This window comes from Heliangelus exortis, chromosome 3 (assembly GCF_036169615.1).
Source record: "Heliangelus exortis chromosome 3, bHelExo1.hap1, whole genome shotgun sequence".
NCBI lineage: Eukaryota > Metazoa > Chordata > Aves > Apodiformes > Trochilidae > Heliangelus > Heliangelus exortis.
In genome coordinates, this window is record NC_092424.1 from 9494658 (window position 1) to 9513483 (window position 18826).

The 18826-nt window shown below is 40.6% G+C and overlaps 1 protein-coding gene across 2 annotated transcripts in view; it reads right to left on the reverse strand.

Moving 5' to 3' along the window:
- Positions 1 to 461: 461 nt before the first annotated feature.
- Positions 462 to 18826, reverse strand: part of SMYD3 (SET and MYND domain containing 3) — a 349611-nt gene continuing 331246 nt past the window's right edge. For both annotated transcript variants that reach the window (XM_071739128.1, XM_071739126.1), the window contains 2 exons: positions 6440 to 6548; positions 462 to 1164 (listed from right to left, as the gene is read on the reverse strand). In XM_071739128.1, the coding sequence (XP_071595229.1) occupies positions 1063 to 1164; positions 6440 to 6548 (211 nt within the window). In that variant the 3' untranslated portion in view covers positions 462 to 1062. The remainder of the gene's footprint in view (positions 1165 to 6439; positions 6549 to 18826) is intronic.

Consider the following 18826-nt stretch of genomic DNA (forward strand, 5'->3'; position numbering starts at 1 on the left):
AACCACGATAGGATTAATGAAATAACAGTCATGGCTGGAGAAGCAGCAATAAATTGTTAGAGGAATGACACACCTGAAATGATACTTTCAAAGGCCTTAAATTATTTAGGTTTCATTGCTCTTCGTAAATATTTGGCTTTTGTTAACATTTATTTCTGTGTTGAAAACTCAAGTCAGCAGCTCTTGCAGGAACACCTCTCTTGCTGATGAGTGTGGGGAAAGGGGGTGCCCCCATTGCTTTCCAAGACATCCTTCTTATCATTAGGATGACCTCCTAACTCAGCAGTCATCTGTGGGTCTCTATTTGGGGAAGTGGATTTGAAAACCCACAGGTTCAGAAAGGTATAGAAACCACACTTCCAAGCTCTTAAGTCCAAATCTCTCTTTAAAACTTGTACAAAGTGAGAAACTCTTGAAGCAGGCAAAATGGGGAAAAAAACAGAGTAAGCAATTTCCTCATATACTGTTTTGATTAAATTTTTTATTTAATCCATTTTTATATTCTATATCATAACATATGAAATGCAAGGAGAAGAGGGAAAGAGCCCTGCAGATATATTGGGAAGGAGAAAAATCTCATTTAGAACACTGGGAAACTTATTTGATGTCAAAGAGCTCTGGATCAGGCTGTGGGGAACCACACCTAAGGGCAAGGCAAAGGGAAAAATATATTCTCTCTACTTGAATTTGTCTGGTGAGATTCTTAATTGCTGGCATAAAAAATTGACTGCTGATATCAATGGAATTATGTTGCTTTGTAACTGATAAAGACTCCATATACATTTTCCAATACTTATGATGAATTAAATTAGGTGTTGTAAATTGATAATTAGGTCTTGTCAATTAGATTGTTTGGTAGGAAAAAAAATCCTGTGGAAACTGTAGATGTTCCTCCCAACATCAACTGAATTCAGCTCATACTGAGAAAAAACCATTTTTGTAAAGCAAATAGAACCTAACGAAAAGGCACCAAAAACCATCAAGAAACTTCCCAATGTGATGGAATACATTTCTTTTCCTTTCTCCTTGAATATTTTGGTTTTTTAGACTGGAGGTTTTTCTTCACTGTGTTCTTATGATGGCCTCACACTCTTCCTTTATCTCCATCAAGGCTTGCATCAGGCTGTGGTCTGTCCCGTGGGTCACCTTCATAATATCATAGGCCTGAAGGAGAGAAGAGAAAGGGACATGTTAGTGATTGCTCAGAGCATACCAAGGGTTGGTCACTGCACTGGGGCAGGGATCAAGTCCTGGACATCAAGGGGCTGGCAGCTGGGGACTTGGGTGCATGGGGTAATAGAAATAGGGCTGAAATAATAGGAGAGAGATTCTTCCTCTCCCCAAACTGGGGAAAATGCAGCCTGTGACTCACTGGGTTACTGATCCAGTCAGCTGATAAAATTCTGCTAAGTTACCTTTAAATTGCAGAAAATTAATCTTTTTGGAAGCAAGTGTTGAGGAAGGGGGTCTCATTTAAATTGGAAAGATAAAAAATATATAATTTTTTTCTTGGTGAAATGAATGAAAGCCTACTTCCAAATTCTAAGGATTGACAATAGTGGAAATTCTAGCATAGTTTATTTTCACTTCAAATAAGTAATTTCTAAAAGAAAAGGGAGGAAACAGAAGATTGATAGAACAAGTTGAAATAGTCAAAATAAATCAGAGTATGCAAGAAGTTCTAAAAAGAGTAAAATATATTCTAAGCTACCAAAATGCCCTCCTACTAAATGACAAAATACTGAAGTAAACAGAACAATGGTAATGCTTTCATCATTAGAAATGTCAAAAAAATGTGTAATAAAATCAGAATTCGTCAATTTTTGAAAATTTCTATTTTAGCAGAAATACAAAGCTGGCCATGGTTTTGCAAAACGTTTGCCAAGTCACCATTATATTCCCTGAAAAAACTACCTGAATTGCTCTTAGTGTTCTGCTTTTCCTAATTTAACATTCTGGGGAAAATTTGTAAAGAATAGCTCATACAATTAATTCAACATGGAATGTGAGGCATTAAGCTGTACAAGAGATTTTTTTTTTTTTTTTTTTTTTTTTTTTTTTTTTGAGCCAGTCCTTACCTGTCAGAGACAGTGGGATGGAGACATCACCACTCAAAAGAACTCCCTGGACAGTGCAGAACAGAAGAGCTGCAGGTGGGATCCCTTGTGGTGCTGCAGTGCAGCAACCCAAAGCTGCACCCAGGGTAATGAGGCAGGGATAGGATCACCCTAGAGTGAAGGGGCTGGTGAATTGGCCACGGATCCAGCCACACTTGGTGCCCAGTGTTTGCATGCCCTGACCAAGAAAGCTGATGTTTGTGTTGTGAATAAACTGGGCTAAGGACTGTCCAAATGCATACACCTGAGTTGCAGTCCTGGGGCAGCTGACTTTGATCTTCAGCCCACATACAGGACAAATGTCAGGGCAGGAGGAATGGCCCTGAACACCCTGATGCTCAACTGGAGATGTCTCTAAAAATATACCTCCATTAAATGGTAAAAAAACCCTCATAACAAACCCAATCTGTAGATAATGCTGCCATTGCTGACTTCTCTTTCATCACCAACATTTTCCTTCCATTTCCTCGGTACAGCAGAGAAATGCACCAAGTCTTTATCCAATTGTCTCCTTCAGGGAGAAAATAATTCTCATGCAATGTGCTGTATCATACGATGCAGCACAAGTCAGAGCCAGCTGTACCAAAGTTAGAACAGCAGTGACTTCTGTAATCCCCAAATTAAACTGCCACTAAGCTATGTAGCTGTTTCTGAAAGGTCAGTGCAAAGTTGGAGATAATTACACCTCCAAAGCAAGGAATTGTTCTACTGGGCTGCAGCAGGAACATGCAGGCTCCCTGAACTCCCCTGAAATCTCACAGCTAACCAGCAGCATCAAGGCTGGGAAAGAGGCTCGTGGTCTGTGTGGTCTTCATCTCAACTAAAAGAACAAATGTAATTACAAAAAACTAATAATCCCAAAACAGCAGCACAGGCCGTGGTGTCATCAACCACACACTGTCTCCCTGAAGAACAGAAAACCCATTAGATTAGTGGCAGGGCTGTTTCTCCCTGAATGCAAATGAGAGGCAGTGCAGTCAGTTGTGCCTGATCTCCATGGGGATGGGACAGGATGCCCATCACCACAGGGACCCTGTGCAGATGCAGGGCAGCACTGATCCATCACAAGGGAAGCAGAAAGCAAATGACCACAGAACAAACAGCATGGGGCACAGGCTGATGGTTGTTAATGCAGGCACAGGAAAAGCAAAAACTATCATAGCTGCTACCAACCACAGCTGGTAAACAATTTAATGTTTGAAGCAGATACCTAGAGAAAGGAGATTTCTTCAAGTTGCTTTGGAACCTGGAAGAGAGTTTACCCTATTTCCCATGCTTTTTGCCTGCACACTAGGGATTACAGTAAGGAGCTAAATTATACCTGTTGTACCTGGGTGTGCCCTCCTGCCTGCCTGCTCCTGTCCCCAGCTCGACACCACTGCCCTGTGGCCACCACCACCAGGCCCAGAGGATGGAGGAGCACCCAGGACAATGTGGCCCAGCACTCATCAGCTCAGTTCAGGTACACAAAGGTCAGAAATTAAGCCCAAGCCTCCCCCTCTGCACCCTGCTTGTCCTTGCAAACTGAGTTCAAGTCCACTCAGCAAACAAAGAGGGGAGCTCAGAGCTGTGAAGGAAAGGAGTGGCACTTCACAAGTAATTACACTAAGTGCATCTCAGGACAAAGCTACACACTTGATAGCAGCTCCTGTGAGCTCCAGAGATGCAGACCCATCCTGGGCTCCTACAAGGGTGTTGCTTTCTGGTGGAGAAGCTTTTTCTTCACAACTATTTCAAGTCTTGATATTGGTGCTTTTTACACTCACTCCAGGCACTTAAATTAGGTTGTCAGACTGAGCTCCAGCTCTGGTCTTTTGCTGATGAAGGTTTTCCTGATCTATAATTTGTTTTGTCCTTACAACATTGCATCTTTCATATATATGTGTATATAAATTTAAAAATAATAGGTTGGTAACCAAGGGCTACCTTCAGGTTTTATTCCAGAAGTGGAGCACTGATTCCCTGTAACATTTCTATTTCCAAACCCTGGCAAATTAGATTCTGCAGGGGCTAATATACTTTTAGTGTGATTTCATTTTAGTGGGGAACATAAAGCCTTCCACATTATTTCAGCCTTCTTTGGGGGTGCAGAACAGAGCTTGATCCAAAGGGCACTATGAGTAAGGTGGATATGATAGTGATTCATTTTCGAGCAGCACAGAGAGAAGTAAGGGCTGAGCTGTGTATGAAGATCCACTGGTCTTAATAGGCTGCACATCTGATGCAGAGAGGCTGTCAATCCCCAGCAGCTCTGAGGCTGTGCCTGATTAAACAGGATTTATATGAGCGAGGTGAATTGCACTCCAATCTCAATTCCTCTGCACCTTCCACATCCTTCTCCTTAATGCCACACTGAAATTAGTCTGACGAGGGCTCCAACAGGGTGCTATTCCATGTCAGAGTGTATTAAGAAGAGTAATGAAGCAGAGAAAGTAACGGAGTTTCTGCTCTGAGCATGTGGCATGCTCTGCTGACACATCTAATCACAAAGGGCCAAACTGTGTTTTCATATAATTCCAGGACATTATCTGAGTTATATTAGGAATCACAGCCTTTACTTGCAACAAACTGGGAATTATATCTTGCCCTAAATTGTTCCAGTGTAGACAGGGAATCAGCTTCAGATCTCATCTAAAGAACTGTTGGAGAAACAGGATGACAAGAAGCTTTGCCTGGGATCTGTGATCCCAGAGAGGGGAGTTCAGTCTCTCCCTGTCTCATACATGTGGGTTTAAAGGGGCACAATAGGCAAAGCCAAAACAGGATTAGTTTGTATAAGGTTCTATAAAGCACTTGATGTGTCCTTGGGGACCACTAATGGCTTGGGGACCACAGTTACAGATGCCCTAAGAGGAATGGGGTTGACTGGTAGGTAGCACCTTATTATCCCCTGTTCAGGGAAATAACCTGAAAAAATGTTTCTGTGCTAAGCATTGCTCTGCATTCAAAGGTATTTTCCTGTAGCAACCTGGTTTGCAATGGGCAGCTTTGCTAGAACCATACAAAACCTCATCCCAACTCCTGCCTTCACTGATGAGCAGTATTCAGGTGGCTCCAGGGGAATTTGCTCCAGTTTCATTTCATGCAGTATCATATTAAAAATGCAATTAGAAGTATGGCTGTTGAAATATTGAGGCTGAATGTTTGGAAATTATAAATATTACAGAGGAAATAGCTGAGCAGATTACCTGGCACATGACAGATATATGGCTCGCTTCAGAATAATGCTTGGGAAACAGAACTGATTACTCTTCCATCTGCTTTTTAACGATCAAAATTGGCCACAATTTAAGTTAAATATATCCAGTGAAGATTTAAGTTACTAAGACTTAGCAAGATGGGCATTGTACTAAACACTAATTTCTTATTTCAACATGTGGACTTTATCAGTTATTCAGCTTGCATAACTGAGCTGATGTTAAAACCAAAGAGATATTGGGACTGAAGTACAGGCACTGGATTGGGGCTGAGAGGAGAGAGAGAGGGCATCACATGGAGCATGGATGCTTGACCTGTCTGCAGGCCAAGTTGACACCACGTCAGTCAATAATACAAGGGAATAAAGATAAGACTTCTCTGAGGGGATCTGGAGGCAGCACATCTTCCAAGAGGAGAAAAACACCCCAGCAGTGATTGAAGGCTTAAGATGAGGACTGAGTCCTGGGAACATGTACACATGGAAGGAGATTCTTGAATATATTTAAAATGATACCAACAGCAATACAACAACAGGACAAATAAGAGCCCAGGGTAGGTTAATATAAAAGTCAGCTGAGATACAAGACGGACGACTTAAAGCTGAAATGTAAGTAGCAAAGCACCAGCTGCAAAACTAGGTCAAAAAAGAGGAAGGTAATGAATTATATTGAAATAAGAAGGATCAAGAAGCAAATAAAATGCAAACATTAAAGGCAAAGTTCTCAAATCTGAAATCACAGATCCCTGACAGGGAATAAGGAGGGTAGAAACTGAAGCTCTGCTCCTGGTTTTGTACTTTTAGCACTCCCAAATTCAGAATGAGGGTAGGAGGCACAGAGATATTTTTGTCTCTTTGGATCTAATAGTACTTTTTCACCCAGGCACCTCTGAGTTATTGAACAGTAATTAGCAGTGACTGATTCTGGAAGAAGTCAGTGTTTGAAACACTGAGCACCAGTGACCCATCAGCACACTCAGCTGCAGCCTGTAGAAATGCCACTGATGGAAAAGCAGTGAGGAGCAGCCAGGGGCATGGGGTACAGCCAGAGCAGAAAGGGGGGGACACAGCAGATTTGGGGGAAGAGAGGGAGGGGAAGAGAGAAGAAAGAGTTCATACCACTAACCTGTTTCAAGGTCTCCAGTGCTTGAGGAAACATGGCTTGAGTGTACTGCAGTTTGCCCACTCTCATCAGCTGGACAGCCCTCAGCGGATGGAAACCAGGATAATACAGCCTGCAGAGAAAAAAGGAGGAATATGTGTCACTGTCAGCTCTCACCTTCACAGTCACTGCCTCTGCGGAGAGCTATTAGGGTGGGACTGCGAAGTCAGTGTGAATGTTAATAAGGTACTCAGAGAAAATTAGCTGCACTACTGAGAAGCATGAAATGCTGAGGGGAATTAGCAAATTATTACTCCCCTCTCAGAGGAATGCCTTTAATATTATCCTGTTAGAAAGTGACAGGAGTGGGATTATTTAATTCACTACTGTTGGAGAATACAATAGCATTTACTGCATTTAGTGTTACAAATGGAGGTCATTCACAGTCCCAGGTCTCTGGAGAGGAATAATTTTAAGAGTAAGCTTCAGCAGGGGAACCAGTCCTAGATCCTCCAGGAGGGAGGGACTGCAGGGAAAGCAGGTATGTAACTCTGAGACCACCATTTCTGAGGGTTTGCATGTTGCTGCTCCCTGTTGCAGAAAGAACTGGTGCTGCATCTTCAAGAAAACATCTCAGCCTTGGCTTGTGCATCTAGACAAAGTACTGCTAGTGTGAGGATACATTGCTGTTCTTAACTCATTTCACAGAAAGCAGAGGTTTTCTATCAATCTCACTGTAGTTAATGAACACAGAACTATGCTCTCTTTTTTTCTAGGAAGCAGATGGAGAGCAATGTCATCATTAATTCCTCTCAAGATGCTCTTGAAATGTCCATGTTTTCATGGTGACCTCTTTGCATTTCCGAAGCCTGCTGGCCCTTGGCTCACACCTGCATCACATCCCAGCTCTGGCCTGGATGTGGAGAGCACAGCATTTTACAAGAGCAACCTGGGGGCTGCAGAAAGCTGTGGATGAGACTTGCCTCACCAATGGGAAACAAGAGGTGAAAGGACACACCTGGAATTTGTTACCTCAGAAAGATCTCACATCTTTTTTTAAATAAGTACACAAATGAAAGAATGAAAGCTTTAGGCAGGATTCACTGTTCTATTTGCTCAAACAGCATTTATTTCATCAAGTACACCAAAAATTTGTCAAAAGTGTGGGAAAAAGAGCTGCTAAGCATCCCAAAATCTAGTCTTTGATCATCACACTTCAGGGGAATTACTAATGAATGATACCACTGCAGTCAGAAAGATACTTAAATGTGCATGGATATGATTAAATGCATGCTAAGACATTAAATGATGTAAATTTGTACAACATACAGGAATCTTCTGATATATCTGCATGCAAATGAATGAGTTATCTTTCTTCATTATTTTTCACTAATGAAAACACAAATACGATAAAATGCAAGTAATTGTTTAAATGTCAATGTATCTGTCTGGCCTTACAAAACTCAAATGCAGATGTGAAGATAACATGGAAAATGTTTTCCTAACCCCCCATTTTCTGCTGATCCCATGCAGTTTGGGTGAAGGGATACAGAAACACGTGGGCAGCATGCCTGGCAGCATGTCAGGAGCAAGAGCTCTTGATCTGTTAAAGGCTCACATGAAGCAGCAGAAACCAACTCCTTAGTGAGAATAATCCACCCTGAATTGTCACAAGCACCACCTGGTCAGATTCCTTGTGGGCTGCAGTTCAAAAAGTCTGGAGAGCCAACAGACAAGAGAAGAAAAATGATAGCACTTAGTCCAAAGTGACCACTCAGGAACTTCAAGAGCACTGGAAAGGTATCAGTAGGTTATTTTAAAATTTTGTTTCTGATTATTTTATCAATATCATGGTGCTATCTTTTACTAGTTAAATAGGGAAAAAATGCAACTAAGTCAGATTTTGGTGTGAATTAGTGATGAGTAATAGAAATTGCAGAGCTAACACAGCACAAATGGGAGTAGTGAACACATGCACACACTTCTGACCTCACTTGTGAATGCTGCAAAGGAAGGAGTAAAAAGGTCATAACCTTCATCTCTGGGCCACACTGATGCCAGGATGCCTGGGGCAAGGACTACAGCAATAGCAAAAGGAGCCAGGCAAAGATAACTCATCTTTGCAGTTCCCACCAGTGTCTCTGCTGTGTCCTGACAGTTTTCCCACTGCTCCCTCATGGCCTCTTCAGATCTCCCTTGTTCCACACCTTTATCTTTAATCTTTTCAACCATCTTTTTATCATCTCTCCTTTTCCTCACCCTCCTGAATAAACATCCCCATGCAAAATATCAAAACAAATGGGGAACTTGGGTCATTCCTCACCTGCAGCCACCCCAGGGATGGGTGGGCAGACCCAGGCTAAGCTTTAATTCAGCAGCACAGTGCCTATTGAACTTCACATATTCATCAGAATTCAGAATCCGTCCCTCCAGGCAAGCAAGTTTCTTTCTATAGATCATACATTCACCTGCAGTCAATATAGATTTGGGATTGTGGTATAAACACTACCAGAGAAAACAGGCAGCAATTTACTGATGTCAGGAACTTGGCCCAGACTATGAGCCATAAACTAAAGCAAGTGAAAATTTAACATGAGGAAACAGAAGGAGTAAGTATGAAACAAAGAGCCCCATGCTCATAAATATTTACAAAGCTGTTTTACTGAGCTGATTTATGCTCTGATCTTATGCATGTACATAGTTACATTTTCCAAGCCTTAAAACTGACATTTGAAACAACTGTTTATTATCATATTCTGGAATAAATCTATTAAACTATTAGAACACCTTTCATGGAATCACATCCAGTGGGTGAGTTTACTGGATAAATCCAGACAGCTTGCAGCTCTTCTGGGAGATAGGTAAGTGGGGAAAATGCTGCTGGCTTCTTCCAGGCATCCCTAGGATTGAGTACTATGAAAAACTGGCAGGGCAGAAAGAACCAAGGAAGAGTGGCAGCTACTTGTGAGCCAATTTGTTATCTCCATGAATTACTCTGAACAATACAAAGTAGATAAAGTTAAGAATAAAATCAGACATTTACCAGTCAAGGAACTGGTACCTAAAGACTGTTAACAAGAGACTAAGGCAGAAACACATGATGTAAAACACATGACAGCTTGGGAAGAACAGGATTTCAATCTGAAAAGGATTTTATGAGATTTACCAAGGCCTGAGGGACAGGAAGGGGAACAGTAACATACTGAAAGCTGAAATAAAGATAGTCTTGTAGAGTGATGTTTCCTGGCCCTGGGCACTGGTCAATGCCCAGCAGTGCACTTGCAAACAGAGATTAAGCAGAACATAACAAGTAAAGCTGTGCTGTAAACCACAGAAGTGGAGAAAGCCAAAAAATATCTGTACATTTTGTATCACATCCTCTGCTTATATAAAACAGCTCATCTTTGTTTCCATCTATGATCAAGAGCACCCATGCTGGACTGTCCCTCCAGGCTGTTCTCCTGCCTGATGACTGATACCTCCAGTTTGGTGTCATCTGCAAACCTCACAGAAGTCCCTTCTGGTGCCTCCTCCAGGTCGCTGGTAAGGATGTTAATGAGGACAAAGTCCCAGGACAGACCCCGTGGTCCCCCCCTGTTACTGTCAGCCAAACAGGGTACAACCCAGCAGCCATGACCCATACTCTGCAAAGCAATAGCTGCTTCTAATCCACCCTGAGATCAATAGCTCCTATTTGTAATTCAGCCACAAGGTTTGCCTTGATTAACCCCCAGAGCAGCCTCCGATCGTGTACTTTATAAAGAAAAAAATGTTTCTCTTTGTTCTATAAATCAGCTCTGAATCTCTTTAAGCGATCCCTTGGGTTCTGATATAAAGGACAACATAAAAAGACAATCCTTGGCAAATTTTAGCTAGTTCCTTCTGTTTCTCAACACTGTAGTTCCATTAAAATTCCACTCAACTTATCTCCCATTACAGGGTAAACAATCAGAGCTTTTGCATTCTCTTGTGACTTAAGGTCTAGTATTAAAAAAAAGACAGCAAAATTACTGCCTTTTCTGGTGCATCATTTTAAAATAAATAGATGCCTACCCAGTCTCTGTAAATCAGTCTGTGGGGTTAACATTTACACTGTTGTCTTCAGCCTGATGTAATTAGAAGCAGGCAGGACTTATAAACTCTGAAATAAGGGTTTAAAATGGAAATGCTACAAGGCTTTTAAATATGGTGACATCTAAAAAGTGATGCTATACATAACTGTAAATTGGTTTGCAGTTCCTTTCAGCATAAGTAAATATAACAGCATAAAAGACATAAAGCTGCAGCAACAGATAAGGTATTAAGAAGAGGATCAGGAAAGGTGGTGAGCAGAATGCGAAGAGGACAGCATCAGCCTCATGACAGAAACATACTGGCTACAGCTGGTGGAAATGTTCACCACAGATACAACAACCAGTAAGTTCAACCTTCTTTTCTTTCTCTGGCTTATTCTTGTTTTCTTGAGCAGTTCATGCTCAGTATTTGAGTACATTCATTAAAGCTCTTAAGTGAACCGTAGCCCAGGAAGTATTTTTATGTTGTCCAGTTGTTGTTTTTTTTTCCTTTATTGAGGGATGTGAGACTGGTCATCTAGTCTGCATTACAGTATTTCTGCTCCTTGGCAGGGATGATCAGTGCTTTATAAATACAGGAACTATTAGAAAAAAAAATCAGGGCAAATTAAAAAAAACACTTTATTAACTGTGAGAAAAAGTATTAAACATTTGGTATCTACCAACATTTCCAGGGAGAAACCAGTTATTTTGTGAATAGCCAAATAAATCATATTAATCAGAAGCACAAGATAGGTAAACTGTGCTTATTTAGGAACTCACAGAGCTCCTGTGCTGCAGGACTGTGCTGCAACGGTCCAGTCTGTACACAGGACTTCACCTGGCAATTCCTGCTCCAAACACAGCAATTTGAAGCTGAAATGGTGCTCAGCAATACTCTAGTTAGAGAAAATAATCAGCTTTTTACATAATTTGCTGAATATTACTTTTCTCTTAAAAGCATGAGACCTATTCAAGAGTTTTACCTGTGACAGAACAAGGTTACAGGGTTATTTTTGAAGGAAGCAGGAATGTGATATTGATACTAAATGATTCTATACTGCTTATTAAGTATTAAAAGTCTAGTTGGAACTCTGTAATTTCTAAGGGTAATATTTCTGTATTTACTGGCGTGTATTACCTGTAGGGTTCCCTGTCAAAGTACTGCAAAAGAACACTGGCCCGGCTTTCACATTAATAATGTGTGTTTTTTTCTTGGAATAGTAATGGTGTTTACCTGTTATTCTTTCTGACTTCTCTGTTTTCTCTTTTTCTTCCCTTTTGTTTTTTCTCTTAACAACTCCCTATTTATCAGGGATGACCAGGTAAGTTTAGATCTTACAACTCCCCTTATACTTTCTGCAGCAGCGATGTCATTTTTGGAGTAGCTGACTAAATCCTTTACCTGTGGCAAACCTGATATACTCCAGCTGCCCTGAAATGTTTATTGTCCATTTTATCTCCCTGTGCCTCCCTGACAAGATCAAAGAATCACTGAACATCACTGGCATCACCCTTTTTTCTTTCTTTCCAGGTTTGATGGCTCTCACTTGGATTCTGGGATTGGCTCCTCAACACTACCAGGGAAGTTTTCTTTGAGGTAACTGCACATCCCTAATGCATTAAACAAAACCTTTGCCAACGGTGAGAAGACATTATTAATAGTAAAACCTTAATGGTAGAAAATTTCTTACAAACTAAAGCAGAAAGTTACTTTGTATTACTATTGCATAAAACTATTAATTACCCCTAAGACACTTAACCTTTTTCTGATTTAACCAAGTAACAGCAGAAAGTCAGCATAACTTCCTGACCTACTGGAGATGCATAGACCTGATACCTCTGATAAGAGTTCACTTGGAAGTCCCCATGCTCTTACAATATACCCTGGCTGTACATTTTTGCTGTTTAATTTACCTATGCCCTCTATCTGCATTATTCCTGTATAGGTAAAACTCTTTGTATCCTCAGTACTGAAATTTCCACTGAAACCACACCTCATGTATGAGCCTCTTCATGCTAAGTACTAAAAAGCAGAGCCTGGCAGCCTTTTCTTTGTATAAGTGATAAATGGAGGCCCAGGTAAACAAAGTGGTTTGTCCAATAGTACAGGAGAAAATCTATGGGAAAGCCAAGAGCTGAAACTAGATCTCACTGTGATTTTAGGACAGTTTTTGGTGCACGCAGAGCCTGGTTCTTCCATCTATGCTGTCTTGTCTATCTGGCTATCTGGCTGGCTTTGCCAATCCAAATGAAAGTAAATGTAGTTTACTGAAATGTAGAGACAATACCCTTAGGGTGTTTTTTTTAGTTTGGTAGGTTTTTTGTTTGGTTTTTTTGTTTGTTTTGTTTTGCTTTTGTTTTTTGGTTTGGTTTGTTTGTTTGTTTTAAATTCTGTTCTCACTCAAGAAATGTCCTGTTATTTCAGTGAAATAACTGCCTATGGAAACAGTTCAGGATTAAACCCAAAAGATTTTTTTCACATCTGCATTCCATACTGTTCCGTTACTATTTGTTTCAGTAATTTAACTGCTGTGATCAAATGAGCAATCCCACTTCCTAATCAACTGACTTCTCAAAAAATGTTGGTTATCCATCTCAGAATCATTTCTCTCTGGCTGCTGAACACGCTGTATTCCTTATAGTGATAATTTATGTCACATTAAAAAAATATTGTTCCAGATGTTGGCTCTGTCAACGTTTGACTGATAACTTCAGTAAAATCAAAAAGTGGTATAAACTGCAATTTTTCTCTTGGCTCTCAATCTAACTCATCCACTTAAAATGCTGACAGCGTCCGTCTGAATTGTCCAAATATTCTGTCTCCTTATGGTGTAAAGAGGTGTTAAGCAAAAGAGTTCTCAGTCTGAGGTGGAAGTAGGAAAGGATTGTATTTTGGTTGTTCCTGTATCCTCAGTGATCTTCAAAAAACCTTGTAGCTCTTGGGGGTTTTTTTGTCACTAGCTCTGCATCTTTAAAGCTAAAGATGGTGGGATGGACTGCCACTGCAGATAGCAACAAACTGTCTCAGTCCTTGCATAACCAGAACAGTAATTAAGGTCAACAGTTAATTAATAGGATTTATTAAAAAAAAACAAAAAAATAAAGCCATGTAGAGTACATTGGAAGAATGCCAGAAAACACAAGCGTAGGAAAGACAGCAAAAGATGAATGGGAAAGCTAGCTAAAAACAACATGCATGGGAAGAGAAGTAAAATATGGAAGGAAAATGTACACTAGAGACATGATAATTTGTGACAAAGACCTTGTCACCTTCTCCTCCAGCAATGAATCTATGATTAGCTGTTAATCTTAAGAAAAATGGCCCACCCTCAGGGTCTGGTACAGTTGAGAATACAAGCACAAGCCTGGCTGCAGATGCAAGCAAAGCAGGGTTAGCTTCCAGATATTGTAGAGCAGCTCATGGATCTGTATGTCTGTGGGACTTCTCCAGCCACACAACCAGGGAGTGACAGGAAACCAAAAACCACTGATGGATCGATCCCTCGTGCAAGTTCATAGAATCATAGAATGGCTTGGGGTGGAAGGGACCTTAAGGCTCATCCTGTTCCAACCCCTGCATGGGAAGGGACACTTTCCACTAGACCATGGCTTGAGGCCCCATCCTACCTGGCCTTGAACACTTCCATGGAGAGGAGGTACAGCCTCTAACTGATTCCCTGTCACCTCTGCCACCACCTATGGATCCCCCATGTATCAGAGCCACACACATCAAATTGCTATAGCATCAGGATACTTCAGAGAGGTCTTGTGAGGGTGTGTGTGAAAGCACAAACTGCCCAAGGAAGGAGAGAGGTGGTGGCATTGACATCTTCTGTGCTAAACATCTTCACTCACCAGCAGCTCAGATCACCTCAAAAATCTGATGTAATACAAAAGACTGATAACATGTGAGCTAGATTGCTGGTTTAATCAATGATACCAAACTTCCTTGTTTTCTGTGCTATCACAGCTCCAGATCACTCTCCAGAGAAGCTGACAGGTGCAGTGTAATGACAATTTCTCTTTAGAGAGATGATTACAAATAGCAGTTTCAGATAGGATGGCTCAGATCTGGAGAGAAATTGTCATTTTTTTAGAAAATGACAGCTGTGGGTCAGGAAAGAATCAAAGCACTGTGTTCTTTGGATGGATTTCTGTTTCTTTCCACTTCTGCAGACATGAGTGCTGCAATTATTTTTGGGTTTTATTTTTTTTCTACAGTGACTGGTTCTGAAGTAGCCTTTATAATTTGGGAAACAGACCTTGGAGTTTTTGGTTATTTCTCCAAAAACATTAGCTCTGTAAACATTATGGTGAAAAGAGCAAAGCACATATTAGGATGTTTTTAGGAAATTAAAACAGAAGACTGCTGTAAAAACACATCAGGTCCTTACATCTTGGCTGTTGCATGCAGTTCTCATTTTATCTTCTCAGAAGAGTTCAGTAGGAATGTATAGACAGGGTGATAAGAACAGTTAGAGGCAGTGCAATGAAGGAATAAATAAAGACATCATGACAAGCCTGCAAAAGAAGAAGCCTTGCAGCAGGACTTGACACTGGATCTATGAAATGACAGGCTGCATGGAAAGGACAAATGAGGAATGGTCACTGCCTCTCATAATACCCATTATGAGATAAAACCAACAATTGGCAGATTCAGAATACAAATATTTTCTGTCTCACCCAGACACCAGCTGAACCACTAACCCAGTGCCTCAAGGTCCAGGTGTTTTTTGATCAAAAAGCAAGTGCATAAGCAAGCCCATCTTCTTCTTTCATGACTACACCATTTGGCATGTAACAGTCATCCTGTGATGACACCTTCTTCCTTCTCTGCAATTTCCAAATGATAAAATTCCAGTTTAGAACAGGTAAAAGACAGTGAAAAGACTAACAGGTATCTCCCATTATTTTTTCTTTCACTCCAGACCTGCCTCTTTCTTATGCTGTTTCTTATTCATATTGTCATTTTTGTCCAAATGGCTGAGCATAATGATAGTAATTCTGTGATACTCCATTACATTCTTCACTGAAATTTAGCTCTGTGTTATTTCCTTCATTTCGATTACATTGTCTTACAAAAAAACACACTCCTGAATGACTCATTTTCAGCAAATCTACACTGTTTGGTTGGACTTTTTTACAGCATTTTCCATTAGTTTAATTTTTTTTCTCCATTAAGAATTTGCCCTAAATCTAAAGTACTGTGGTTCTTATTGTTCATTAGTTTAGTGTCACCTCTGACATGAGGATGCTTTTTGAGCACCACTTTTTATTTTGGAAGTGCAGTGTACCATGTCTATAGCTTACAGTGAATTTAGTCAGCATCCATTTAGCAAAATGGTCCTTTTTGTTTTGTGATATCTTGTGCCATTTTTCCCTCAGTAAACAGCTTACTTGGACTCACTAACACAGTGAAACTATTTTTACTATGAGGTTTTCATGCTAATAGAAATATAGAGATTATTCAAAAAAGTAAGACTAAGGATCTCTTTTCCTCCCACCATCTTCAAACTAAAAAGATGCACAAGTTGTTACCAGCATGTCTGAAGAGGAATTCTTTTCCTGATGCCATATATCTCATTTAGCTATCTGGTGTTACTCCTCATGTCTTAGCTTTTCCATCTTCAAGTTGAGAGCAGTGATCTATTCTGTGGAGCCTCAGATGAAGCTAAATTCAACTGTTTTTGTGAAGAGCTTTGAGAGTTCAATAAGAAGATTCTGTAGAAATTCAAAATATTAGCACTAGCTTTGAAGAGAATTACAAATCCTTGGTAAGCTACAACAGTTAAAAGTGACAGCTAAACAAGACCATCTGGCTGAACTGGAGTACACTCAACTCCATCCAGCCACTCAGCTGGCTAGAAAATTTCTTGCATGACCAAAAAGGCATGTAAATTGTCCCAGAGTTTCCTAGGAAATAAAACAATCTGGAAGAAAGTGGAGGGGTGAAATAGCATTCTGCACAGAAAAAGAGAAGACCTGCTATGAACTTCATGAGCAGCAATCATGAGCAATAATCTTTCCCAGGCTGTAAAGTGCTGCCTGAAATGCTGGCTGAATATAATAAGAAAAGATTTTTTTGATGCAACACGATTGTGCCTCTTCGTGGCATGGAAAATGGTGCGCAATAATTCAAAAGACCAAGGCATACTTGATCTCTCTGTAATTGAAAGTTACATGTTCACTGAGCAAGCATTTTTCAAGTAATGCCATGTGTGCTGTACACCTTGATTAATGAGTATATTTGTACGTTGGCACAACAGGCAGGAGATGAAAAATTTTGAAGAGGAGATTGCTTGAAGAGGAAATAGATCCATGAAATTAGTAGTTCAGTTCATATAAAATAAAAAAACCTCTCAGGATTTAATGATCTACATGGTACCAGTCGCTACTTTAGTCTGTAAGATCCTGCCTCCAATGACTAAATCCAACTTCATCTGTTCCAGATAGAAGAACACATCAAGGCATCTTCCACTGATGTAATGCTTGATGCCTAGACTGCCATGGTTATAGCACCTTTTGCTAGCACATGGAATACCATGCTTCTTAAAGATCAATTCAATAAACTGTATAGCTCTAAGTTCCCTTCCAACCTTAGCCATTCTACGATTCTGTGAAAACAATGCCCTTGTCAGCAGCACTGAATCAAATCCAAATTTCCAGAAATCACTCAGAATGCGTATTAGTTTGGATTAAAATCGTTTTATCTCACTTGTGTTGCTTTCTTTCTATAGTGCTCTCTGGGAATGAGAACAAAGTTTTATGCCCAGGTTTTGGCTCTGGATTGTTTGTGATATCAAGTAACACTCTGTAATCATATGTTGTTGTTCTCAAAGATTCTGAGGTTTTCCAAAACTATACTTAGCTACAGTTATGTCATCCAGCCACTCAGAGCCTGTATAGAGATGTGTGAGATAGGTGGATAAAAGAATCTCCAGTAGACATTTTGCATCATATTTTGTCAATGTGAGGCTTTGGATTGTGTTCCTAGATTAAGTCATTAGAGGTTTGTGTCTTGACATGACAAGGATATATTCCTACAGGCAAGATAAAGGATGAACAGTTGATTTAAGTGAAATACATGCAGAGACCTACTGAATAAACCTCTTGAGTAAAAACAGAATTCCAAGACTGAAAATACAGGGCATGGTAAATAGGAGCCCAGTTCCCAAAGAATTTTTCTTCCACTTAGTGGCTACTGCATAAAAATACATGATGGGTTTCTTGTAAGGATAATGTTTTCTACAACTGTGGGAACTCCAGCCCTTGTGAAGAGAGCCACGAAATGTGGCTGCCTCTCTGGGCCAGGTCACAAGTGCAGTGACAGAGCAACTGAACATGATGCTGGAAAATATGTCCATGAAAAAAAAAAAAAACCAAAACAAACCAAACTACTGGGAGCAGCACAGGAAATTTTGTGGGTTACCTTGAGAGAGACCTGGTAAGTCCTGGCCCTATAATGGTACTTACACAGGCACCAGTGAAGGCACAGACATTTTGTGTCCAACCTCCTTTGCTTTCAGGCCACATGTGGACATCCCAACAGTGCAGCAGACTTCTGACAGGAATCCTCCTGAACAATCTGATAAGTGTTTACCTTGCACCACATTCACTGAGGGCAGCAGGTACAAATGAGTGCTACAACTGCACTCGCATGCCTAAAGCACACAAATAAATGGCTCACCACAGCCTAAAATTACAAAACAGTGAGCAACCACATTTGTCCCTTGGCCAATTGCATGAAGGCAATTAGCACATTGATTTATGGATGAGTGGAGGAGGGGAAAGGAGCAAAAGAGCTCCAGCAAGCTGTTGAGTGCAGCAGATCTACCAGGGCAACCCATCACGTGTCCTGGACTACCAGATGATCCTGTGTCCCACATCATCCCTCTCTGCCTGCTAAAACACTTTGGCATAATATTTACAGTTGGATCCTCATTACGTGGACCAGCACTCTGAGAGAGAGCCTCCAGTCTGTCTTACGAATCACTGTTTCTGAGACTAAGAATTCCCCTTTCTGACTCCTCCCAGACACTTCAATTTTCTTATTTTCCTCTCCTAGCTTTTGTATGTTTCTGTCCTAGTTTCTCTACCCTTGCCAATACATTTTCTTCTGTCACTTGCCTCACCAAGTTGCTTTTCCCCCTCTAACTTCCTCTGCCATCTTTGTATTCATAATTTTATGTGGTTTTTTTACTCCCTGGTCCTGTAACCCACGTGGGGTGTCCTGCAGACACAGATTGCTTGTTGGGCTGGGCTGTATGCAAGATACAGATCTTTGAAGCAATTGCTAAACCACTACCAGCTGCTTCACAGTAAATTCCCTATCCACACAGAAAATTACATGTTAAGG